At 41.6% G+C, this 27,527-nt stretch overlaps 1 protein-coding gene across 3 annotated transcripts in view; it reads left to right on the forward strand.

Annotated features, from left to right (window-relative positions):
• Positions 1–415: 415 nt before the first annotated feature.
• Positions 416–27,527, forward strand: part of USP48 (ubiquitin specific peptidase 48) — a gene marked incomplete at its 3' end in the record, with an annotated part of 68,284 nt that continues 41,172 nt past the window's right edge. For all 3 annotated transcript variants that reach the window (XM_081085665.1, XM_081085666.1, XM_081085664.1), the window contains exons 1-9: positions 416–766; positions 13,116–13,236; positions 13,504–13,660; positions 17,418–17,545; positions 17,877–18,001; positions 18,493–18,601; positions 21,613–21,746; positions 22,641–22,723; positions 26,455–26,634. In XM_081085665.1, coding sequence (XP_080941791.1) covers positions 633–766; positions 13,116–13,236; positions 13,504–13,660; positions 17,418–17,545; positions 17,877–18,001; positions 18,493–18,601; positions 21,613–21,746; positions 22,641–22,723; positions 26,455–26,634 — 1,171 coding nt within the window. In that variant the 5' untranslated portion in view covers positions 416–632. The remainder of the gene's footprint in view (positions 767–13,115; positions 13,237–13,503; positions 13,661–17,417; positions 17,546–17,876; positions 18,002–18,492; positions 18,602–21,612; positions 21,747–22,640; positions 22,724–26,454; positions 26,635–27,527) is intronic.

Consider the following 27,527-nt stretch of genomic DNA (forward strand, 5'->3'; position numbering starts at 1 on the left):
AGTCGGAACGGGTCCAGGTTCAAGTTAAATCTTAGAGAGCAGAGCCTGGTTTCTTTGGTGACCCGGTTTCAGACCCCACCCCACAGTTCAGCGGACCTATGGTGTGCGTTGAGTAGCCTCTCGCGTGATTCCTTCGCGGTTAAAGGGGAAGGACCAGACGGCAAGAATAGGCAGCCTTTTGCCCTCGCGGCGCCGACTTGTTAACGTAGTGGTACGCAGGGCGCTTCCCTGCACAGGGGCTGGGACGCTGCTTCCCCAGCAGTGCTGAAGAGGACGCGGCAGAACTCTCCCTGACAACCACTTGCCTCTCCTCCGCCCGTCTGCTCAGAGGCGCGGGAGGCGCAAAGGCTGCTGGGAACGCGCATGCGCCCATCCGGGTGGGGAGTACTTTTCAACGTCCGCGGGAGTGAGGGGCGGGGGGATGGTGTCGGGTGTCGGCGGCGGTGCTTTGCGGCCGGTCGTGCGGGCGGGCGCGGGCGGGCGCGGCGGCCGTGGCGCGCGCAGGTGATTGACTGGCCAGCTGGCTGAGGGAGCGTCTGGTCTTCATCGCTGGCAGGTGGCGGAGCTCAGTGGGGCGGCTGCGGAGGCGGCAGCGGCAGCCCGACTCCGGAGGCGCTCCTCCGGCCAAGGCCATGGCCCCGCGGCTGCAGCTGGAGAAGGCCGCCTGGCGCTGGGCGGAGACGGTGCGGCCCGAGGAGGTGTCGCAGGAGCACATCGAGACCGCCTACCGCATCTGGCTGGAGCCTTGCATCCGCGGCGTGTGCAGGTGAGGCCCGTGCACCGGGCTCGCGCCCCTCATCGCGTCGGACCTTGGAAAATAGGGCTGGGGGTCGGGTTGGGGGAAGGAAGACGGCGGCCCATCGCGTGCATCCAGCAGAAGCGGAGAGGAGCAAGGTGGAGGCTTCCTCCCTTCCGCCGTCTGGGCGCCCTGGGAAGCGCAGCCTTCCCGGGCTCTGCACGGCGGTGATGCTGCTGAGAGCCCTGTAGGAAGGGTTCTGGGTTCTTAGCTAGAAGATGGCGGGGGAGATGGGTAAAGGCAGGAGCCGAGAGCTTAGCCAGCCTTGGTTGGATAGCTTGGCCACGGCTCGGCTTTTTGTTTGCAAAAGGGAACTACTTCGAAGTGAGCCTCCCTCGTTGCAGTGCATCCTACGTTCGTGTTGACGCTGTAGAATCGATCATCTTGGTATTACTTTTGGGTAGGGTTGCTTTGGAGAAACGTCATCGGTGCCCTTCATCCTCCTGTTGACCTCCCTCCTCTCGCTAATCTAGTATTTTTTTAGCCCCCCCCCCTTTTTGGGGGGTCTTCCAGACTACATCTCTCGACCAAGTATGGTGTTTGAGTTGTGTAAGTTTCGTCCTTCACTTCTGTGAGCCTTTGAGCCTTGCCTTTCTTTTTAGATCGAGTCCGTAGGCTTTGCGCCCGTCTCCTCTGTTTTTCCACCTTTTAACGCGGGAACTATAGTTTTTGTTCCGGAATGTTGTTGAATTGACTTGGCCACGCCGGGCATGCTCAGTAGCCGCCTTTCAGCAGGCGCTTAGTCAAGGCTTTTTTCTGGTTTCTGCATTCTGTGGCGGGATCCGGAAGGAATGGGAGTCAAGGTCTCAGCCTTGGAGCTTGCAGTCCCGTTGAGAAGTCGGGGAACTTCTCTAAGGCAACGGAGTCATTCCCAGCCCTGGGCGTCGGGCTCGCGGGAGGGCAAATCTGACGCCAACAGTAAGTGCTGGGGTGACCAGAAGTGCGTGTGTAATGGAATTTATTAAGCTCAGCCGTCCTCTCAACGTAATTAGGCTCCAGCGTAACCAAAAAATGTAAGTGCTTTCACGTAGTTCTGCTTTTAACGGAAGTCAAGGGGTAGGAATTGGCTGAGATCAGTATAACGTGGGTGTCATCGAGAAGATGAGTTTTAAGCTGCGGTTGCAAACTTTACATCCAAGCAGTTTCTGCCCTTTTTTAAAACAACATTGAGATATAATTCACATAGAAGATTCACTTTGAAATGCCGAGTCCAGTGTTTCTTGTTTGTATATTCACAGGGTTATTCAGCCATCACCACAATCTGATTTTAAAACATTTAGGCCCCCCTAAAAGAAGCCCGTTAGATTGGCACTCAGCCCTCCCCTGTATTCCCTGATTCCCAAGCTCCAGGCAATCACTGATCTATTTTCTGCCGCTACATTTACTACTTTGGACATTTCATGTAAATGGAATCATACAATATTTGGACTTTTGTGACTGGCTTCTTTAATTTAGTATAATATTTTCAAGGATCATCCATGTTGAAGCATGTATCAGTATTTCTAAGAAATTGTATAAAAAGCAGAATTTATCATTTTAAAGTACCCAGTTCAGTTTGTACAACCTTTACAGTGTTGTACAGACATCACCATTGTCTTGTTCTAGTACTTGTTTTCCATCACCCTAAAAAAGAAACTTCATATCCATTAAGTTCACTTCCCATTTCCCTCCCTTTACCCCCTAGCAACCACTATTGTCTCTGGATTTCTCTATTCTGGATATTTTATAAAATGGACTTATAAAATGTGTGGCCTTTTTAGGGGCGGGGGGGGGGGTCCTGATTTTCACTTTTTATAATGTTTTCAAGAGTCATCCATGTGGTAGCACATATCAGTGCTTATTCCTTTTTATGGCTGAGTAATATTCCATTGTTTGGATAGGCCATTTTCATTTATCTATTCATCACCTGATGGACTTAAAAAAAAACCCCTCCCTCCCTCACTCCCTCCCTCCCTTGGCTGGAGGGCTCAGTGATTAGAGGGCACATGCCTCCCTGCCCCTGGGTGGGGCATATGTAACTAATCTGTGGTCCCCTCCCTTTTACTCTGTAAAAGCAATGAAAAAAATATCCTCAGGTGAGGATTTAAAAAAAAAATTGCCCTCCCCAAACTTTATTGAGGAATAATTGACAAATAATTGTATTACATTTGAAGTGTACACACTTCATTCATTACAATGAATGGTGCTGACTTTGTGTGTGTGTATAATTTTATATATATAAAGTGTGTGTGTGTGTGTGTGTGTGTGTATTTTGGTATGAGTTACTAAGATCAAGATAATTAACATTCATCACCTCACATGGTTAAACTGATTGACATTTTGGTAATTTCCACTCTTTGGCTATTGCGAGTAGTGTTGCTGTGAACATTTGTGCACAGGTTTTTGTTAGACTACCTGCTTTCAGTTCTTTTGGAGATATAGCTAGGAGTGGGATTGCTGGATCATGTGGTAATTATGTTTAATTTGTTGAGGAACTGCTACACTGTTTTCCATAGCTGCTCTGCTCTTTTACATTCCCACCAACAATGTAAAAGGGTTCCAATTTCCCATTAACCTTGCCAACATTTGTTACTTTCTGTGTTTTCTTTTTTAAATGGCATTTCATTGTGGTTTTGATTTTCCTAATGACTAATGTATTGAGCATCTTTTCATGTGCTCCTTGGCTATTTTCATTTTTTTTTTTTTAAATCCTCACTCAAGGATATTTTTATTCTATTAATCTTAAGAGAGAGTAGAAGGGAGGGAGGGAGGAAAAACATCAGTGTGAGAGAGACACATCGATTGGTTGCCTCCTGCATGTGCCCTGACCCAGGGGGTTGACCCTGCAACAAGGTACGCTCCCTTGACCAGAATCAAACCTAAGACCCTTTGGTGGGCGGGCCGGCGCTCTAACCACTGAACACAACTGCCAGGGCTTGATTTCTTCTTTTTTTTTTTTTGCTCCATTTTATGTATGCACCTACTACATTTTATATATATTTATTCATCAATTGATGGACATTTGAGTCATTCTACTTTCTAGCTACTATGAATAATGCTACTGTGCACATTTGTGTATAGTAGGTTTCTGCGTGGACATTATGGGCAAATTATTTTTCAAAGTGGCTACACTACTTTATATACAAAGTATGAGGATTCCAATTTCTCCATCTTTACAGCAGATATTTGTCTTTTCTTTGGTTTGTCACTTTTTCTATAGCCACTAGTGAACGTGAAATGATTTTGATTTGCATTTCTTTGATGACTAATAATGTTGAGTATCTGTGCTTTTTGGCTAATTCACATATCTTTGGAGAAATGTCTATTGAAGTGCTTTGCCCATTTTAAAATTGTATTATTTGTCTTTTATTATGAGTTGTAAGAGAGTTCTTTTTTTAAAAAATTATCTTTATTGTTGAAAGTATTACAAATGCCCTCCTTTTTCTCCCCATTGACCTCCTCCACCCTGAACCTCCCCAACCCTCCTCAAGAGTTATATCTATCTATCTGTATATTTATCTATCTATATTTTAGAAGCCCGGTGCACAAATTTGTGCACCAGTGGGGTCTCTCAGCCTAGCCTGTGAGATTGAAACCAGCTCTCTGACATCCCCCAAGGAGTCCTGGATTGTAAGAAGGCACAGACCAGGCCAAGGGACCCCACCAGTGCACCATAAGGGCCCAGGAGGAATGTGGGAGGCTGGCCAGCTGGGGAGGGGCCACGGGAGGGCTCCAGGGTGTGTCCGGCCCATCCCACTCAGTCCCAATTGGCCAGACCACAGTAGCAAGCTAACCTATAGGTCAGAGCGTCTGCCCCCTGGTGGTCAGTCCACATCATAGCAAGTGGTTGAGTAGCCTTAGCATATCATTAGCATATTTTTTCATTCTTTTTTTTTTTAAAATATATTTTATTGATTTTTTTTTTTTTTTTTTTACAGAGAGGAAGGGAGAGGGATAGAGAGAGTCAGAAACATCGATGAGAGAGAAACATCGATCAGCTGCCTCCTGCACACTCCCTACTGGGTATGTGCCCGCAACCAAGGTACATGCCCTTGACTGGAATCGAACCTGGGACCCTTGAGTCCACAGGCTGACACTCTATCCAAACCGGTCAGGGGTCATTAGCATATTATGGTTTGATTTGTTGAACGGGCGACCAGACACTTAGCATATTAAGCTTTTATTATATAGGACTAGAGGCCTGATGCACGAAATTGGTGCAAAGGGTTTGGCCCTTGCAGCCACGGCCTTGGTCCTCACAGCCATGGCCTTGACCCTCACAACCCTGGCTTCATCTGGAAGGTCGTCTGGCTGTCTGGCTGTCTGGTCTGATTAGCTTATTACACTTATAGATTGGATACATGTCCCTTATCTGCAAATATTTTCTTCCATTCTGTGCGTTTTTCATTTTCTTGATGGTAATCATTTGCAGTATAAAAGCTTTAATTTTGATGCAGTCCAGTTTTTCTAATAACTTTTTTATTAAAATATTTTTAAAAAATAGCACACCCCACACTGGGGATTGAGCCCACAACCTGGGCATGTGCCCTTGACCGGAATTGAACCTGGGACTTTTCAGTCCACAGGCCGATGCTCTAGCCACTGGGCCAAACCAGCTCGGGCTTTATTGAAATACTAGAGGCCTGGTGCACAAAAGTTGTGCACAGGTAGGTTCTCTAGGCTTGGCCAGCGATCAGGGCCGATCGGGGCCTTCCTTTGTTCTGTGCTCCCTGTTCCCCCCCACACCCCCCGCCCCCCCGCCCCCAGCCCTGTGGTCAGCACACATCATAGCGAGCAATCGAATTCCAGGTCGAACTCCCGAGGGGACACTTTGCATATTAGCCTTTTATATATATATAGATTTTTAATTGTTATTAATTTTGTTTGTAAATCCTCACCTGAGGATGTTTTTCCCATTGCTTTTCAGAGAGAGTGTGAGGGAGGGAGGGAAGGAGGGAGGAAGAAAGAGAGAGAGAGAGCCGAAACCGGTTTGGCTCAGTGGATAGAGCTTCGGCCTGTGGACTGAAAGGTCCCAGGTTCGATTCCAGTCAAGGGCATGTACCTGGGTTGCGGGCATATCCCCAGTAGGAGATGTGCAGGAGGCAGCTGATTGATGTTTCTAGCTCTCTATCTCTCTCCCTTCCTCTCTGTAAAAAATCAATAAAATATATATTTTTTTAAAAAAAAAAAAGAAAAAAGAAAGAAAGAGAGAGAGAGAGAAAGAAAAACATCGATGTACCTGAGATCTTAGTTGAGACTCAGTTGTGTGGGCCGACGCTCTAACCACTTGGCAACAGGCACACAAGCCAAGATGATTTTTAGAGGGGGAGGAAGAGGGGGAGAGAAACATTGATATGAGAACAGAACATCCATTGGCTGCCTCCTGCATGCACCCTACCCAGGATTAAGCCCAAAACCCCAGGCATGTGCCCTTACCCAGAATCAAACCCACAACTTTTCAATTCACGGGACAACTCCCAACCAACTGAGCTACATTGGCCAGGTTCACTTTTTCCTTTTGATTAAGCATTTCTTTCTTTCTTTCTTTCTTTTTTTAATATATATATATATTTTTTTTATTGATTTTTTTTTTACAGAGAGGAAGGGAGAGAGATAGTTAGAAACATTGATGAGAGAGAAACATCGATCAGCTGCCTCCTGCACATCTCCCACTGGGGATATGCCCGCAACCCAGGTACATGCCCTAGACCGGAATCGAACCTGGGACCTTTCAGTCCGCAGGTCGACGCTCTATCCACTGAGCCAAACCGGTTTCGGCGATTAAGCATTTCTTGATTCTTAGCAAGAAGAGATTAAAAAATTATATTAAAGGTTTTATCAGTTTTGTTTTGTTTTTTAATACTTTACACACTTTGTTATGAGGTGCCAGAGCTGCAGAGGTGTTAAACCACATTCAAAGACTAGATGAATCAGGACCATTATTGATGTTTCTGAAACTACAATCACAGGAGGAAAGCAATCTATACTAAATTTTGTACCCACAGAATTCTGCAAATATTGTGTCTTCATTCTTGAAACTAGACTTGTTTCCTAACAGTGAGCATAATAGTCAAGTAAATTCTTTGTGGTAAAATCGGTGGGTAAGCATTGTGCATTTTTTCATTGTGATCCACCTTATTAAAGTGCCCTTCAGAATGAAGGTTCTACCTTCCATTCCTCTGTCAATGTGTAAGAATGTCTTGTTTCCTCCTACCATCACCAACACGATATGTTAATCACACTTTTTGATCTGATAGGTGTCATGTTAATTTGCTCTTTTTGGTGACAGTTAAAATTTTGATATGAATTTATTTTTATTTTTGTGTACTTTTTAGTTTTATATACATATTTTGATATGAATTTTCAAAGTCTGGACTTATCTAGTTCTCATTAGAGGAATAGTAGTACATGACTTATAAAATTAAAACTTTAAAGAAATGGGATGGAATCTATAAAGTCCTGTCATGCCATTTTATTTTATTTTTTTATTTTATTTTATTTTTTTAAAATAAGCCTTATTTTGATTAGTTCTTTTATTCAGGTATTTTTTAAAAAATATATTTTATTGGTTTTTTACAGAGAGGAAGGGTGAGGGATAGAGAGTTAGAAACATCAGTGAGAGAGAAACATCGATCAGCTGCCTCCTGCACACCCCCTACTGGGGATATGTCCGCAACCAAGGTACATGCCTTTGACCGGACTGGAACCTGGGACCCTTGAGTCCGCAGGCTGACGCTCTATCCACTGAGCCACACCGGCCAGGGCTTGTCATGCCATTCTAAAAATGCCTTGAAGACTACTAGACCTCATTCTTAAACTTTTTTTGTAAAGAAATTTGATTTATTGATTTTGAAAGTGAGAGACATGGATTTATTGTTATTTATGCATTCATTGGTTGATTCTCTTAATATTTTTATTGATTTTCAAAGAAGAAGGGAGGAGAGATAGAAGCATCAATGATGAAAGAATCATTAATCGGCTGCCTCCTGTACACCCCTTACTGGGCATGTGCCCTGACCAGGAATCAGCCATGACTTCCTGATTCATAGGTTGACTCAACCACTGAGCTACACCTCCCCACAAGCAACCACTACCCTTATTTTGGATAGAACAGATTTTGCCAATTTTGAACTTTGTATACAATTAAGTATACATTGTATACATTTAATACAATGTATACAATTAAGTATACATTGTATACATTGTAGCGCCTTCTGTGTGTGGCTTGTGCTCAGCATTGTGAGATTCATCCCCCGTTGTGGGTAGCAGAAGTATGTTTATTGTTAGAGCTGTACAGTATTCCATTGTTACTATATACTTTCTTCTTCTGGGGATGGTCCATTTAAAGTCTTTTCAGTATTTGGCTATTATGAATAAAGCTGCAATGAAAATTCTTATATATATCTTTGCCTGCTGTATATACATTTTTGATAAGAGAGGAATTGCTGGAACATAAGTGTTTATGTAGCTTTAGCAGGTAATGCCATACTGTTTTTCAAAGTTATTGTACCACATTCTATTCTCATGAACAGTATGTGCAAGTTCATTTGCTACAAATCCTCACCAGTAGTTGGTATAATCATTTTCATTTTAGCCATTAATGATGTATGTGTCATGGTATCCTTTTGTGGGTTTTTCTTTTTTTTTTTTTTTTACTTCTTTTTTTTTTAAATATATTTTATTGATTTTTTACAGAGAGGAAGGGAGAGAGATAGTTAGAAACATCGATGAGAGAGAAACATCAATCAGCTGCCTCCTGCACATCTCCCACTGGGGATGTGCCCGCAACCCAGGTACATGCCCTTGACCGGAATCGAACCTGGGACCTTTCAGTCCGCAGGCCGACACTCTATCCACCGAGCCAAACCGGTTTCGGTCTTTTGTGGTTTTAACATGCATTTTTCTGATGGTCAATGAAATTGACCTCTTTCATATTCAACTATTTTGTATCCTCTAGTGAGGTGCTTATTTAAATCTCTTACCCATTTTTGTCTTTTTGATTATCTTACTGATTTTTTAAAAAAGGTTTTTAATTGAGTTTTGTGGGGGCCGGGGGGGAGAGAAAGAGAGAGAGAGACATGATGTGAGAGACAAACATTGATCACTTGCCTCCTGTACCCATCCAACTGGGATAGAACCCAAAACCCCAGGATGTGCCCTGACCAGGAATTGAACTGGTGACCTTTTGGTGCACGGGATGATGGCTCAACTAACTGAGCCACACCTGCTAGGGCTATCTTATTGATTTGTAGGAGTTTATTTTGATTAAGTGTTTGTTGAATATATTGTATTGCAGATATCTTCTAGTCTTGCTTTTTAACTTTTTTTTAAAACAAAATTTAAAAAGAATTGATTTCAGAGAGGAAAGGAGAGGGAAAGAGAGATAGAAACATCAATGATGAGAATTATTGATCGTCTGCCTCCTGCATGCCCTATACCCGGGATTGAGCCTGCAACCCAGGCATGTGCCCTAACCCGGAATCGAACCGTGACCTCCTGGTTTATAGGTTGACGTTCAACTAGAGCCACTCCGGCTGGTTGCGTTTAACTTTCTTAATGGTATATTTGATTAACAGAAGTTCAAATTAGTCCAAGGGAAGGACTTAACCTCCCTCAGTGAATCAGCCCTACTTTTATTTCTTCAGTAAGTTGTTTTCCACCCGGCTTTGACATGTAAACCTGACAAAAAACTGCTCTTACATTGACCAAACTTGTTTTCATTTTGATTTTTTAAAGCCAGGAAGACAGTATATTTAAGTGGACCCTTAAACAGTTATTTCTGGAATATGTGGCAGACTCCCTAGTTCTAAGTCTGAGAGGTAAAAAAGCATGGGGAAGCATCCATAGCCTTTTACTTCTAATTTGCAGCAGGCAAGTACATGGTGAACTGTTCAGAGATGGTGGTGTCCTTTTTATAGGGTGTTTACCTTTATCTAAACAAACAGGCCTATCACACCCATTTTTCTTTTTTTTCTTTTTTAAATATATTTTATTGATTTTTTACAGAGAGGAAGGGAGAGAGATAGAGTTAGAAACATCGATGAGAGAGAAACATCGATCAGCTGCCTCCTGCACATCTCCTACTGGGGATGTGCCCACAACCCAGGTACATGCCCTTGACCGGAATCGAACTTGGGACCTTTCAGTCCGCAAGCTGACGCTCTGTCCATTGAGACAAACCGGTTTCGGCCCATTTTTCTTTTTTAAAAAAGTATATTTTTATTGATTTCAGAGAGGACTGCCTCCTGCCCCCTGCTGGGGATCATGTCAACCACTGAACCACACTGGCTGGGCTCATATCCATTTTTAAACACTGTTTTGTGCCTTTTTTCAACTAATGATAATTGTTACATATCATTACATTAAAAAGTTTGCCTTTATTCCCTGCCTACAGTAGTTTCCATTTGGTTATATTATTTATTTTTATCAGTTTTCTGTTGATGGCCATTTATAATACTTCCAGTTTTTCACTGCTACCAGTAAAGCTTGAGTGGATAACCTGAGATGTTCACACATATCGACCTAATGACGTCCTTCATAACAGAAGAAAATCCAAGCTCATGTTGCAGTGCCTCATTGGTGTCCTTTGATCTGGAGTGATTACTCAGTCTTTCTTAGTATTTTGTGACACTACACTTTAGAAAAGTATGTGACACTTACTGTGTAAAGTTCCTCAACTTGGGTTTGGTTGGTGTTGCTCTTTTATATATACACTAGAGGCCCGTTGCATGAAGAGATTCGTGCAATAGGCCTTCCTTCCCCTGGCTGCCGGCACTGGTTTTCCTCCGGCACCCGGGACCCAGGCCTTCGCTCCGGCCACAGGGGAGAAGCCAAGCCTCTTCCGTCATCTTTTGTCTTTAGTCTTCAGTCTTCGCTCTGCGCCTGCATGTGCAAATTAACTGCCAATTTTGTTGGGTTAATTGCATATTCATCCTGATTGGCTAGTGGGCATAGCAGAGTGACACCAATTTGCATGTTTCCCTTTTATTAGTGTAGATACACACACACTCTAGAGGCCCGGTGCATGGAATTTGTGCACTGGGGGGTGGGGGTGGGAGGGTGGCGGGATCTGAGTAATCACTCCAGATCCCCTGCCCCAGCCTGCGTCCTCTCACAGTCCGGGACCCCTCGGGGGATGTCCACCTGCCAGCTTAGGCCCGCTCCCCAGGGGCTATCCCCAGTCAGACATCGCTCTGGCAGCCTGGGAGCCCTCGGGGGATGTCTGACCAACAGGGAGCCGGCTTAGGGAGCCGCCTAAGCCGCAGTTGGACATGCGCTGCCGCAGAGGTGGGAGAGGCTCCCGCCACCACTGCTGTGCTCGCCGTCAGCCCAGCTTGTGGCTGCCCCCCCTCCCCCCCCACATACTGGTTACCTTAACTTTGATCACTTGGTTAAAGTGGTATCTGCCAGGTTTCTCCACTCAAAGCTACTATTTTTCCTTTTGTAATTATTAAACAGTTTGTGCTGAGCTACTGTCTGTTCCTTCTCAAACTTGCCTATACTAGCATCCTTGATGATTGCTGCCTGATTCTGTAATTAATCTGATGGATGCCAAATGGCAATTTCCTAATTCCACCCTTCCTTTTACTTTGTAAGTGGGCCTTGTTCTCTAGAGATTTCCCATCCATCTCAGTATCGATACCTGCTTTCTTCAGTAGTCATAATCCTATTGTTACTTATTTTGTTGGATCAAATTGTTCCAAATCTGGCCACTACAGCCCCTTTGAAACTGTCATTTTTACATGCCCCCATCACTCTTTGACTGCATCTTTACTTTTTGGGCATGGCAAGATATTCCGTGTTTATCTTGTGTTTTCCATGCCCAGCCTTAACAACAGCCATTTCTCCAAGGAGCCCTGGATTCGTCGAGTGGGGAATATTTAGGCATCAAGATCTGGTTGCTAGGTATGCTCAAATAAGTACTGCCCTGTATTTTACCTGGCAACCTTATTCTGCCTCCTATATTAAGACCCATGAGTTTAGCCTTCCACCACCCTAGCTTTCCTCTCCAAAATTTGGTTCCCTTTGTCTCCAGTATATTTACTTTTTGTTGAGTTGTAGAAAATATAGAAAATTGTTTCAGAATTGTTAATCCCTGTCTCTGTGAAAAGGAAGCCATTGAGAGTTTGTAATTTATTCCTTTTGTCTTTACTTCAGCCTGAGGACACTGCTAAATGAGATTGCTGACCACTGTTCAGGTTGCTGGGGTTAGTCCCCCCATCCTTCAATGTGGATGTTACTTAGTTGAAATATGTTTGTGTTGAATTTAGGGTTCTCCCCATCCTTATTGATTGTGTGTGTGTGTGTGTGTGTGTGTGTGTGTGTGTGTGTGAAAGAGAGAGAGAGAGAGAGAGAGAGAGAGAGACAGACACACTCACATGGCCCCAGAATTCAACTGTGTATGAAACAGTATATTCAGAAAAGTGTCACACCTCTCCTTTTTTTTACCCTTATCCTAATAGGTAACCAATTTCATTAGCCTCTGCTTTCTCTTTCTTTTTTCTTTTCTTTTTAATGTATTTTTATTGATTTCAGAGGGAAAGGGAGAGGGAGAGGTAGAAACATCAGTGATGAGAGAATCATTGATCAGCTGCCTCCTGCACATTGATTGGCTGCCTCCTACATGGGATCAAGCCCACAGCTTGGGCATGTGCCCTGACTAAGAATTGAATAGTGACCTCCTGATTCATAGGTCAACGCTCAAACACTGAGCCACGCTAGCAGGGCTGTCCTTGTGTTTCTTATTGCTTACACACACACACACACACACACACACACACACACACACACACACACACTAGCATACTGTAGCTACTCTTTTGCACTTTGCTTTTTTCACTTACTAATATATCCTAGGAATTACTCCACCTTAGTTCATAGAGATCTTCTTCCTGCTTTTTTTTTTGTTTGTCGGTTGCATAGTACTCTTTTATGTGTGTGTACCACATCCCCTGTTTGGCCATTTGGTTTGTTTCCAGCAGTTTGCAGTTGTAAACAGTGCTGTAAGGAAAAACCTCGTGCCTGTGTTTTTGCACTGAAGGAGTTGTATCTTCAGGGTGAATTCTTAGAGAGGAAATGGTTAGCTGTAAGTGCAGATTTGTTAAGAGACTACAAAATTCTTCTCTGTAAGAGTCCTACCAGTTTGTATTCCCTTTAGTAGTGAATTAGTTCTGTTTTCCACAGACTCACAAACGGAGTGGTGGAATACTTTCTCAGTTATGCTAATCTTATAGATAATAGATTTTTTTTAAAAAAATGGTATATCATTATAGTTTTAATTTGAGTGTTTCTTATCCTGGAGCTATAGTATTTTAAAATTAAACTTTTTTTTTCTTCATAGACGAAACTGCAAAGGAAATCCAAATTGCTTGGTTGGGATTGGTGAGCATATTTGGTTAGGAGAAATAGATGAAAATAGTTTTCATAACATTGATGATCCCAATTGTGAGAGGAGAAAAAAGGTGAGCCATCATTTTTAAGTGATTTCACATGGTGTCCTATGTTTTGTGCCTCTGGTCAGAAACCATTGTTGATTTCTGGTAACTTGTGAAAAGGAAGCCATTGAGAGTTTGTAATTTATTCAGCAAAACGATGCCCCACGCTTGGCCGAGAGGCTGAAGGTGGTTCTACCACGTTGGCTGAGACAGTTTTAACAAAATTGTAATCTGAAATTGAAAAAATAACGCGTCCTGTAACTTTTTTTAGTTATAAATTTTCTGTTTTTGTAGAACTCATTTGTGGGCCTCACTAACCTTGGAGCTACTTGTTACGTCAACACATTTCTTCAAGTCTGGTTTCTCAACTTGGAGCTTCGGCAGGCGCTATACTTATGTCCAAGTACCTGTAGTGACTACATGAGGGGAGATGGTATCCAGGAAGAGAAAGGTCAGTGGGATGGGATGGGTTCATTTCTGAGTGTTGCCAGTAGATCACATCCCAACCAGCCAAATAGAGGGGACTTGCTTTCAAGTGTTCCATGCCAGGCATGGTTGTAGTTCTTTATAAACATTGTCAAGGTTCAAAATCACTTTCCTTTTTTCTCTATATTTATCATTTATGTAAAAAATGGCTAATACTCGCCCAGCCTGTGTAGCTTGGTGGTTGAGCATCGATCTATGAACCAGGAGGTCACAGTTCCATTCCAGGTCAGGGCAGTTGCCTGGGTCGTGGGCTCGATCCCCAGATTCCCAGTAGCGGACATGCAAGAAGCAGCCAGTCAGTGATCCCATTTCATCATTGCTTCTATCTCTCTCCCTCTCCCTTCCTCTCTCTGAAACCAATAAATAAATAAATAAATGGCTAAAATTCAAGGGAAGGAAATATATTTGATTCTTTCAATTTTTTTTAACATTTAAATTTTTTATTGATTTTTAGAGAGCGAAAGAGAGAGAGAGAAACATTGATTTGTTATTCCACTTATTTATGCATTCATTGATTGATTCTTGTATGTGCCCTGAACCAGGATCTAACTCACAACCTGGATGCATCAGGATGATGCTCTAACTCCGTGGTTCTCAACTTTGGCTGCACATTAGAATCCCCTGGGAATCTTTTTAAAATCCTGATTTCTGGGCCTCATCCTCTGGAAATTCTGTTTCTTTGTTATGGGGTGGGGCCACAACATTAGTAACAAAGAAACAGAATTTCCGGAGGATGAGGCCCAGAAATCCGGATTTTAAAAAGATTCCCAGGTGATTCTAATGTGCAGCCAAGGTTGAGAACCACTGCTCTAACTAACTGAGCTACTCGGCCTGGGTAGGCTGTGATTGTAGTCCATTAATTTCTAGTGACTGATCAAAATCAGTCAGTAAAGCAGACAAAGTTACTCTTTTGCCTAGTTTGTTACCTTGATGTATTTTAATTAATAAATAGTTCAGTATAACGCCAAGTAAGCAAGTAATTAATTCTAAGAGGCTACTGACAACTCTAATGAGGTCGATATTCAGCCCAGAGCAAGACAGTTGTGCCTTAGGCCCTAGTCAGTAGTTCATCTGTAAACCTCGTGCTGTCTTTTATATGATCTGATTTGAGCACAATGCTAATCTTTTTGTTTTATTTTTTTAATTGATTACAGAGAGGAAGAAAGAGGGAGAGAGAGATTGAAACATCAATGATGAGAATCATTGATCAGCTGCTTTCTGCACGCCCCCTACTGGGGACCGAGCTGGCAACCCAGGCATGTGCCCTTGACTGGAATTGAACCTGGGACCCTTCAGTCCCCAGGCCGACACTCTGCCCACTGGGCCAAACCAGCCAGGGCATAATGCTAATCTCTTTTGCTAAGAGTGAGAAAAGATAGGATGTGTAAGCCCCACCTCTTTCAGCCCTTCAGACAGTGGTGATACTTGAGGGTCTTGGTCCTGTCCTTGTCAATGGTAATCTTTGCTTCACAACAGTGTTTAAAATTAAGTTTGTTTCCGCATGCTTTCTTTCTATAGTTCTGAATATTTAAATCTGGACCAATAGTGTGTTAAATATTTAAGGTAATAGTGTATATAAAGGTTGAACCATAAAATGGATCATTTAAAAAATTTTAGCATTGTTTTGCTGAAGTATAAATTTACCAATGAGAAGACAGTTAAATAACAAATGAAAACTAAATTTTTATTTTATAAACTGATGTACCGTTGCCAGAATTCTTTGGGTATCTTCAAGAAATTGAAATACATTTTCTAAACACACAAATTCTAATATTTCACTGAAGTTCTTCATAAGCATGTACATTTCTGCTGTTTCTTTTTTTAAATATATTTTTATTGATTTCAAAGAGGAAGGGAAAGGGAGAGAGAGATAGAAACATCAACGGTAAGAGAGAATCATTGATCGGCTGCCTCCTGCACGCCCCCTACTGGGAATTGAGCCCGCAACCCGGGCATGTGCCCTTGACTGGAATCGAACTCAGGACCCTTCAGTCCATAGACTGATGCTCTATTCACTGAGCCAAACCGACTAGGGCTCTGCTGTTATCTTAATGGTCACAGTGCCGTGTAGTGGAAAGGGCTTTTGTTGGGAATGGTGTGGTCTGAGTTTGATGCCCAGCTCAGCCACTCCCTTATTTTACAAATAGAAAAACCAGGGAGTAGGAGTTGTTGAAGATCTTATGGAGTATCTAGCCTGTCAAATAAAAGAGTTGGAGTAGATAAGACTTACTTGACAGCTTTTAACAGGCTGGGAAGGCCTTGCACCCCAGGAAGTAAGATTTTTATCTTTATTTTGCAAATGAAATACTGATTTCCTGGAAGTCACAATTGGCAGTAAAGAGATAAACTGTCAGTTTAATCAGAAGACAAACTGCACAATAAACTTGAACAGAGAAAGCAAAGGGGATTATTAACAGGAAATTCAAGTAATGGGGAATTGTTTAGTAAGAATTAAACAGGACTTGAAACAATACAGGAGTAGCGGACATAGGGAGCAGCCAGTAAGCCTGGGGCGGAGATCCAGACCTCTTTGGAGAGAGCATTGCCAAGGCTCACTAGATGCCCTAACGTGTGCTGAGATGCCTCCGTGGGGCTCTGCTGGAAACTGCCTACAGCAGTGGTTCTCAACCTGTGGGTCGAGACCCCTTTGGGGGGTCGAACGACCCTTTCACAGGGGTCGCCTAAGACCATCGGAAAACACATATATAATGACATTGTTTTTGTGATTAATCACAATGGTTCAATTATGTTCAATTTGTAACAATGAAATTGGGGGTCACCACAACACGAGGAACTGTATTAAAGGGTCGCGGCATTAGGAAGGTTGAGAACCACTGGCCTACAGGAAGGTGCTGGGCCCAGAAGCCTCTGTGAAGTCACCTGAGAGGTGCCTGAAGGTCATTCACTGGGTGCTCGTTTAAGAGGAAGTGTCTCAACAGACACATTCTACTGTGCAGCTAGCTACCAGAGGAGGTCCTGAGGGACGCTCCTGGCCACTTGTAGGCTGCAGGGACCTGGAGTCCGAGAAGCTGCACCCCCCAGGAGTGTGGTGAGAGGCATAACTGAACTCTCCAGTGCCCCCTACTGCAAGATTTAACCTTGCCCTACCTGGCAAAGGAGAAATATTTGTGGAGCTCATCTGTTATCATAAAGCAGGAAAAGAAGGGTGGATTTAGAGGTGAGAGGCAATAAATTAATAACTGGCACAGAAGGTAACACTCAAGTCTTTTAGGGCCCTTGAGATTCATGCTTCTGATTTGCCTACCTTCCCCCAACTCATTAAAATTTGCTATTCAAAGATTCTAGGATTTTTCATTCAAGTTTGAAACTCTAGCCTTGAGATTCCTGTCACTTGCTCTGTGTGTGGCAAGACCACATTAATGAGATTTCATTAAAGTGTTTGGCCATTTTATACGAACGGTGAATATGGTTTTTATTACTGGAATGGATGTTTTCAGTGTGATTTGTAGAAACTAGTCATGACTGTGATTGTTGAAATGTACATATGGCCTCTTGCTTTCATAGGATGTATATAGACAGCTATGGCCACCTCATTACTTCCAAAAGACATGTGGTTATGAATTTGTTTCTTTAGAAGTTTTAAAACAATAATAAAATACTATATAGTTTGAATGTAAGGGTGTTTAATTATATCTCATGTGAAGATGAAGTATATTTTAAAGAGTAGCAGTTTTTTAAACATAAACATTTTTTAAAAATAGATTATGAGCCTCAAACAATTTGTGAGCATCTCCAGTACTTGTTTGCCTTGTTGCAAAACAGTAATAGGCGATACATCGATCCATCGGGATTTGTTAAAGCCTTGGGCTTGGACACAGGGCAACAGCAGGTAAGAACCTTGTGTTTATTTTTTCAATATAAAAAGGTACCCAAGCATTCCTTAGAATGTTTATAGAAGGAAGTGCTTTTATAAATTATTTTTTCTATCTTGATTTAGAGCATTTATTTACTGTTCAGTTTATTGTACATTTTTCTTGATCCTATTTCTGAAAATACCTATTTTGGGCACAAGCTGATTCAGTACAGCTCTAGTCCTTGTTCATAAATGTCAAGTTCAAAGTACAGATGGTTTTGGGAATATTTAACTTATTTCTACTTGTATCAGAAGTTGAAAAGCAAGACTTGATTTTTCTTTTTATTAACCCAAACTTGTGTTGTAGGATGCCCAAGAATTTTCAAAGCTCTTTATGTCTCTTTTGGAAGATACTTTGTCTAAACAAAAGAATCCAGATGTGCGGAACATTGTCCAACAACAGTTCTGTGGGGAATATGCTTACGTAACTGTGTAAGTGTGTTTCAGCTTTTCATATTTTACTCTAAGACAGTCGTTCATATGTTATCTAATTTTTAGTTCAGTTCCAAGTTATAGCTTTAGTGGATTATCATGGGACCTGAAATATTTATAGCAGTACATTGCCATGGGAACATGTGAACAACTGTCTTGATAGTTACAGTTGAACCCATCCAGGTGTTGGGAACTGGGTCTGGTTGAGCACTTGCCACTTATTTTATGGCTGTGGTGTTAGCTGAAAGAGTAAGATTAAAGTCAGTTAGAATACTAAGCGTAAATGTAGAATAACTCTTAAAAACTTTCCTAATCCTAAAACACATGGCCTCACCAATCACTGTCTGTGTTTACTAAATACATATAGTGTAAATAATTTCTGTGAAAGAGAACTAAGGGAATAAACGCTTCTATCTATATTTCTAGGATGTAAAACAATAGAACTTTGTTTTTCCCACCCTGATCTTAATTTTATCACTCTTTTATTACAGTTGCAATCAGTGTGGCAGAGAGTCTAAGCTTTTATCAAAGTTTTATGAACTGGAGTTAAATATCCAAGGCCATAAACAGTTAACAGATTGTATCTCGGAATTTTTGAAGGTATTCAATTTTGTTGTATGTATTGTTTTTGCTCATTAACAGTTAAATACTATTCTGAATGGTTTTTGATTTAATGGATAAAGTTATTTCAATATTTTCTATATATGAAGTGTCTCTGGTTATGTAATGATCTAGAAGAACCTTAGTAAATTATAAAGTATTGAAGCAGGCTGCATCTTAAAATAATTTTTGACTATTTCAGGTTATTTTATGTGTATAAAAACTTACTGTGTGATGAGGGGTAATAGAGTGTTTAAGGAAATCTAAGCTGTTACTTTGTTTAATTTACATTTTCATTTAATGAGAGCTAGAATGTGTTGAATGTAAATAATTTTTATATCACTGTGGTCATTCTTCAGGTCTGCCACTTGATATTTCTACTTTCTGTATATTTAGATTTATGTACTGATGTGGAAGTGGTTCCCTTTTGTTCTGGGGGAAAAGCTGCTAGGAGGAAACCTTTGCTATCAAGAAGGAACAGCCGAAACCGGTTTGGCTCAGTGGATAGAGCGCCGGCCTGCGGACTGAAAGGTCCCAGGTTCGATTTCGGTCAAGGGCATGTACCTGGGTTGCGGGCACATCCCCAGTGGGAGATGTGCAGGAGGCAGCTGATCGATGTTTCTCTCTCATCGATGTTTCTAACTTTCTATCTCTCTCCCTTCCTCTCTGAAAAAAATCAATAAAATATATTTTAAAAAAAATAGAAAAAAAGAAGGAATAGACACATAGCATAATAGATGAACTTACTACTTTTGTACTCTCTTAGCACAACCATTAGATCTAGAGATACTCATTCCTTGAATCCATTCAGCTAGTGTTGAGTGGTCGCTGTTCGGACACTGTTTCAGCTGTTGGGGATAACCATAGTGAGCAAAACAGACAAAACATTTTTGCCTTTAAGCAGCTTATAGTGTAATGGTGTTGGGATCAGGGAGGGGCAGTAAAACAAATATAAGTAAAATACAAAGAATGTCAACTATAACAAGTGCTATGGAGAAAACTAAAGCAGGCAAGAAGGGTGGAGAATATGGTAGGGATGAGGGTGAGGTTGGTTACAATTAGAAATAAGGTGATAGAAGGTGATGGTGTGAGCCATGCAAAAACCAGGAGGAGCATATTTGGGCTATTTTGTGACTGAAGTGAAACAAAAAAGGGGAGAATGACAGGAGATGAAGTTGTAGAGATCACCAAGGACCTTTTCAGATAGGGCCTGGTAGACCTTTGTCAGAAGTTTGACTTTTATTCGAGTGAGGTCAGATGCCATTGAGCTGTGAGCGTAGGAAGGATGTAACCTGTTTTTAACAGGATAACTGGGTGCTGTCTTGAGAAGAGGAGGCTGATGCGGGGCCAGGGCAGATAGATGTTGATGGTGGCTTGGACCAAGGCTTAGTTGAAGAGATGATGTGTTTGGGTTTTAGATATGTTTTCAAAGTAGAGCTGATGAAATTTGCAGGCTGGATACGGAGAGCAAGAGGTGTCGAGGGTTACTAAGGTTGGCCTGAGCAACTGGAAGAATGTGGTTGCCATAACCCAGATGTGAAGGATTATGGGAGGAGCAGGTTTGGAAGAGGAATCAGGAGTTTGCACTGGGGCATGTTACATTTGAAAGGTATAGTTGAGGGATAAACTGAAGCTAGATAAGGTCCCCGGGGATGCCCTATCCGGTATGGCTCAGTGGATAGAGCATCAGCCTGTGGACTGAAGGTCCCGGGTTCGATTCTGGTCAAGGGCACATGCCCGGGTTGTGGGCTTGATCCCCAGAAGGGGGCATGCAGGAGGCAGCCAGTCAACGATTCTCTTTCATCATTGATGTTTCAATCTCTCTCTCCCTCTCCCTTCCTGTGTCTGAAATCAATAAAAATATATATTAAAAAAAAAAGTCCCCAGGGATGAGAGACAAGGACCAAGGGCTGAGCCCCCTGGGACATTCAAACATGAAGAAAGGGAGATAGGAGCAGTGGGTGGAGGAGGAGGAGAAGGAGGAGGACTGGCCAGTGAGTTGAGGGAAACAGGTGAATGTGGGATCCTGGAGCCAGGTGAATACAGTGGTGGTGCCAGTATTGTAGTATTTACAGTCATCTGTATCAAAAGCTATTATAGAAACAATAAGGAAAAATGTAAAAAGAAACCACCGTTAGCCATTACATTGAATTTCCCTGCACTCTTCTTTTAGCTTTCTCTTCTGTGGTTCAATAATTTTAACCCAGTGTGCGTGTGCACGCAAGTGTGTAAAATTTGTGTATGTGTATCTTATATAATAAAAGCCTAATATGCAAGTTGACTGAATGGGGAACCGGGAGGAGGGAGCGGACCTAAGCCATCAGTCAGACATCCCCCAAGGGCTCCTGGTCTGCAAGAGGGCGCAGGCTGAGCTGAGGGAACCCTGAGTGCGTGAATTTTCATGCACTGAGCCTCTAGTATATATATAATTAATTTTGTATTGTGGTGCCCATGTGTAGTTTGTACCTATTCACTATTTTTAAATTAATTATGCTGCATCAAAATGCATATGGTATTTCTTTTTTTAAAAATTAAATCTTGCCGAACCGGTTTGGCTCAGTGGATAGAGCGTCGGCCTGCGGACTAAAGGGTCCCGGGTTCGATTCCAGTCAAGGGCATGTACCTGGGTTGCAGGCACATCCCCAGTAGGAGATGTGCAGGAGGCAGCTGATCGATGTCTCTCTCATCGATGTTTCTAACTCTCTATCTCTCTCCCTTCCTCTCTGTAAAAAATCAATAAAATATATTTTAAAAAAAAATTAAATCTTTATTGTTGAAAGTATTCATATGACCCCTTCTTCCCCCCATTGACCCCTTCTGTTATGCCCCCACCACCCACCCGAGGCCTTCACCACCCCACTGTCTGTGTTCATGGGTTATGCATATATGTATACAAGTTCTTTGATTTCTTCCCCCCCACTTCTCTCTGAGGTTCCGCAGTCTGTTCTATGCTTCTAAAACCCATTTCCCATCTCCTAGTTTTTAAAATATGATGTCTTGTTCCTTATCAGGAAGAAAGACTAGAAGGAGACAATCGATACTTCTGTGAAAACTGTCAAAGTAAACAGAATGCAACAAGGAAGATCCGACTGCTAAGCCTTCCTTGCACTCTGAACTTGCAGCTCATGCGTTTTGTCTTTGACCGGTAAGTATGTGCAGGTGTAGTGTTTGTAGCTCATTGTGGAATAATGTGCAGATTTTACTGTAGACAGGTAGTTATAATTTGTAATGCTAACTTGAGGATGAAAGTTATAGATGGAGCCTGTTGATTTGAAATGCGTGTATTTCATGATTTTATCACAAAATTCTTAAATAAGCTAGGCATAAAATTCAGAAATAGAAAAGTAGAGACTCCTTATTTTTTATTCTGGGAAATTGTTTTTAAGATGCAAAGGAAAAGCAAACATTTAGGTCGGAACTGAATTACTTGACATTCTGCATTATTGTGTAAGAAAGAGAGAAAAAAAATTTTTTTTAAATATATTTTATTGATTTTTTTTTACAGAGAGGAAGGGAGAGAGATAGAGAGTTAGAAACATTGATGAGAGAGAAACATCGATCAGCTGCCTCCTGCACATCTCCTACTGGGGATGTGCCCGCAACCCAGGTACATGCCCTTGACCGGAATCGAACCTGGGACCTTTCAGTTCGCAGGCCGACGCTCTATCCACTGAGCCAAACCGGTTTCGGCGAGAGAAAAATTTTTTGCTCATTATGGTACCCTCAACTTCATGGGAATATATGTCTTTTATCATTAAAACCAGTCATTTCTTCCATAAAAAAGCAGGAGCATCTGTGGTTTCCTCTTGTGATCAAATCCAAACCTCTGGAAATAAGTGCTCTGTTTGGAATTAGCATTTTAAATTTATACCTTTTAAGTGATCGATTTATTTTGCCCAATTCTAAGACAGTATTATGTATACTTATACAGGTCTTTGAAGAAGGAAATCTATTGAGTTTATTAAGATAGATGACAGAGCTTATGCATTGTTTTATGATTGTTTTAAGTATAACTATAATTAGCTTTTCTCTTGCTTAGGCAAACTGGACATAAGAAAAAGCTGAATACCTACATTGGCTTCTCAGAGCTTTTGGATATGGAGCCTTATGTGGAACATAAAGGTAATATTTTTACTGAGCAGTGATAATCATAGTGCTCAGAGATCATAACTTGTGATCTGCCTATGATGAATACAGAATAGTACTACTACATTTTATTACCTAATCTCTGGGAACAAAGGCTTTTTGGGTGGGCTGAAATGTTACTTTATTTTCTGCAGAGATTAGATGGTTCATCAATATCTGCATAATTAAGGGTATCTATATAATAAAAGCCTAAGCAACCATTATGGCGGAGCAACCAGAAGGACCGGTCGCTATGATGCGCACTGACCACCAGGGGGCAGATGCTCAATGCAGGAGCTGCCCCCTGGTGGTCAGCACGCTCCCACGGGGAGTGCCACTCCACCAGAAGCCAGGCTCACGGCTGTGCTGGCAAGCGCAGCAGCAGTGGTGGGAGCCTCTCCTGCCTCTGCAGCAGCACTAAAGAGCCAGGGGGGATCTGGACTGCGAAAGGGTTGTCTCACTGCCAGCTTAGGCCCGTTCCTGCGGGTTTCAGGACTGCCAGAGGGTTCAGGCTGGGTTGAGGGACAATCTCACCCCCCCCCCCCCCCCCCCGCATGAATTTCGTGCACTGGGCCTCTAGTTAAAGAATAAAAAATGAAAAAGATATTTCACTGTTCCTGAACCCACACTTGCTACCTTTAAGTGTCAATATGTATCTGTAATTCCTTACTAAATTAAGTCTCCAAGCTGCCCCCACATTTTTTACTTTTTTAAAAACATTTTATCAAAAACATTAGGTGACAAATCTAATATGTATATTGTAATTCATATCTGACCACTGGTGAGAAGAGTTCTAGGATGCTATGAGATAGTTTCAACAAGAAATCGTTTACTACTTTCTCTTTCGATAGTCTTTACCTTACCAAACAGGGTGATTCTTATCAGAGAAAACCAACATCTTACCCTTACTGGAAGGACTGTTTTACTTGCCTTTTAAGATTGATTGTACTGTTGATGAAATTTTTGATGTCGAAATTATGTAATAAACTCTGTCTCTTTACGTAAAAAGGTTTTGGAGGCAGCTCATTGCAGAAATAAGCCATAAAACAAAACTTTGAAAAGAAATGATTGGGGAGGTTGGGAAGCCATATGGTAAATATGTGAGCTTTAAAATGTACAATGCTCTGTCAAGACTGTGGCTTAAAATTGGCTTTTCCCTGGAAGAACGAAACTACTGACTACAGACGGTGTCACTGTTGAATTTGGCTGAACAGATGGCCTTCGCTCTCACCCTGGCCGTGTGGCGCCGTTGGTTGAAGCGTGGTCCCATACACTGAGAAGGCCAGGGTTTGGTTCCTGGTTGCAGGTTGGGGCAGACATTCAGGTTGCAGTTTCCATCCGAGGTCAGAGTGCATACAGGAGGCAGCTGATCCATGTTTCTCTCTCCCCCTTGTTCTCTCTCTAAAATCAGTAAAAACATATCCTTGGGTGAGGATTAAAAAAAACCAAAGTACCATCTTTCTTAAGTTGAGTATAAAATTTATCAGCAATAATGGTAATGTGATATGATTCAATGGTAATAGAATCATATCGTTAATGCCAATACTTCTGTGGTTCATTGTCATCATTAATAATTTAGGAAATACTGCCTTAGCCGATCTGACTCAGTAGAGAGTGTTGGCCTGCAGACTGAAAGGTTCCAGTTTTGGTTCCGGTCTAGGGCACAGACCTCGGTTGCAGGCTTGATACCTTCTGAGTTGGAGCACGTGTAGGAGGCAACAATCAACATGCCTCTCAGGTCGATATTTCTCTCTCTGACTCTCCCTCTCCTTTCCATTCTCTCTAAAAAATACAACAAAAAGCAATGGAAAGATATCCTCGGGTGAGGATTAAAAATAAAATAAAATAGCAAATGCTATGAAGAATTCCTTGTGTAAAAACAAAAACAAAAACGCACAGAATTCCTGGTGTAGATGAGTTAATGCATTTAAAAGTTATTTTAAACTTACATCTAAGTGATGTTCAGTTAGGGCTGGTTAGTGGGTTTTGTTCCAGCTATTTGCATTACTGTGTCTCCTACTGAGCTACAAGAATGCTGCAACTGTCCTCTGTATCCTCTGTGCCTAAACCGTGTCCATCACGTGTATTTGTTGAGTGAGTGATTGGTTATACCTTGTGACTCGCTCCTTACAGCTTTAAGGAAATTATAAAGTAGTGGTGAAACGTGCAAAGATTTTTACTACAAAGGTAATAATTATTGTTTGTAATGTCACTAAAATGCTACCAGCTTAAATAGTCAACAGTAAGGGAGTTGTCCAGTATAGTGTGGTACTTGTACATAGTCATTATAAATAATTTTAGAAGAATATTTAATGATATGGAAAGATGATGATAATGTTTGTTAGAAAAACCTGCAGGTTTAAATTTTTTTTTTTAAATATATTTTATTGATTTTTTACAGAGAGGAAGGGAGAAGGATAGAGAGTTAGAAACATCAATGAGAGAGAAACATCGATCAGCTGCCTCCTGCACATCTCCCACTGGGCATGTGCCCGCAACCCAGGTACATGCCCTTGACCGGAATCGAACCCGGGACCTTTCAGTCCGCAGGCCGATGCTCTATCCACTGAGCCAAACCGGTTTTGGCAGGTTTAAATATTAATAGTAATTACATTTGTGGGATTGCTAATGAATTGTTTTCTCCTTTTTTAATAGTAAAATGTAGAAGTGATCTTTTCCAACACATATGTCCTCCGTGTCATTGGCTTAAGTTTAGAATCTTTAAAACATATTTTTTTTTCAAACTTTAAAGTACTTCGTTGTATCTTAATATTTATATTCATTTGCCGATACATTGCTATATGGATAAAGCGTTCTCATGAACCACTGGCACCACAGGCTGGTGTGTAGGCTTTATTTATTTTTAAAAATATATCTTAGTGATTTTTTTACAAAGAGGAAGGGATAGGGATAGAGAGTTAGAAACATTGATCAGCTGCTTCCTGCACACCCCCTACTGGGGGTGTGCCCACAACCAAGGTACATGCCCTTGACCAGAATCAAACCTGGAACCCTTCAGTCCACAGGCTGACGCTCTATCCACTGAGCCAAACTGGTCAAGGCTAGGCTTTATTTTTTTTTAATTATTATTATTTTTTTTAATTGATTTCAGAAAGGAAGGGAGAGGTAGAGAGGGGTAGAAATATCAGTGATGAGAGAATCATTGATTGGCTGTGTAGGCTTTGTTTATTTAAAGGAGAAAGGAACTTAATGCTTTTGAAGAAATCTGAGTATAGAATCAGTATAGATTTTCAATGTTTTCTCTCCTCTTATATTTCCAGTTGTCTTGCCTATAACTATTTTGAAAGGCAGGTTTTCTTAATGACTTACCTCCATTTTTTTTTATTTTACATAAACAATAGATTTTACTTTTGCAGTCATCTTTCATTAGCTTGCGTAATTGGTTTTTGTAACAAGTTGGAGAATTTGAACAGAATTTTGGTAAGTATATGACTCAGGCAAATTATCTGGGAAAGGCAAAGTGATAATACAGAGTAGCTTTGTAGCCCTCAGTGCCCAGGATGCCATAGCTTTTTCTCTGTCTTTGAGGGAATGGAGAATTAATACAGTGAGCTGATTTTATCATGTAAGTCTTAATTTTTTAAAAAATCTTAGATGACATGTTTAGAATTCTGTCAGATGCATAAAGAATTGTATTCATTATTTAGGCTTAGGATGCAAGAAAAAATATTGTTACTCCAAATTGTTTTCACTGTCTCCTTTTCTAGGTGGGCCCTATGTGTATGAACTCAGCGCAGTTCTCATACACAGAGGAGTGAGTGCTTATTCCGGCCACTACATTGCTCACGTGAAAGATCCGCAGTCTGGTGAATGGTATAAGTTTAACGATGAAGACATAGAAAAGATGGAGGGCAAGAAATTACAACTAGGGATTGAGGAAGATCTAGGTAAAACCTTTAAGTTGTGAGTGCCCTTTTAAAATATAAATATTTTTTTGCCGGAAATATTTGTGATAAATTATTATGGTTCAAGATTGTTAATGGACTGTCAGGGATATTTGAATTTCTTAAATACAATCTCTGAACATCTTTTATTAGCAATGCCTAAATTAAAAAAAAAAAAGATTTTGCTCCAGAGGTGGTTTCTATAATGCCATGTTTGAAGGCAAATATTTCAACATTTTCAATTATCAGGTTAATTGGGAGAGAGGATGGTAAGTATTAAACTAAAAATGATGGCTAGTAGATTTAATATGTAGGATTTGTAGTCCTTTCCTCGGGGTCAGGAAATTTATTTTTGGCAATAATTACAGCAAGGGAACGTGGTGGCTCCAAGGATGGTACCTGCTCCTTCCTGTGGAGTATCTTATCCCACCCATGGAGTGGGGAGCAGCACCTCTGGGGAGGAAGCTTTTTGCCATTTTGTAGTGATGAGGTCTGCCTTAAAAAGTTCTTCTTAAAATAGTGTCTTCGTATGGAGCTCTCATCCACGTAGTTTTCTTAGGCCAAATACCCATTACTCCCTGAAGGAGTGCATGGGTCTTCCGGTAGGAGCCATCTTGGCTGAGGTTTTCATGACTTTCTTACCATATTTGCCATTTTGGGGTGAGGTTTGACCTGGGATCTAAATAAGGGAAAAGGAACGGGAATAAGCATGTGTCTCTTTGCCACTGTTCTTTTTAATGGATCAGAACTACTTTTCCAAGGAATCAGGGAGGGGCATGGCAGTTGGCTGGCTTCGCTGGCTTTCAAGGAATGTGGGCAATCTTTCTACAGATCTCCATGTGCTGACTATTCTTGTGGTTTAAAAATAGAAAATACTCTATTACAAGAATAGTAGG

This window comes from Myotis nattereri (genome assembly GCF_964212035.1).
Source record: "Myotis nattereri genome assembly, chromosome: 3".
Classification (NCBI taxonomy): Eukaryota; Metazoa; Chordata; class Mammalia; order Chiroptera; family Vespertilionidae; genus Myotis; species Myotis nattereri.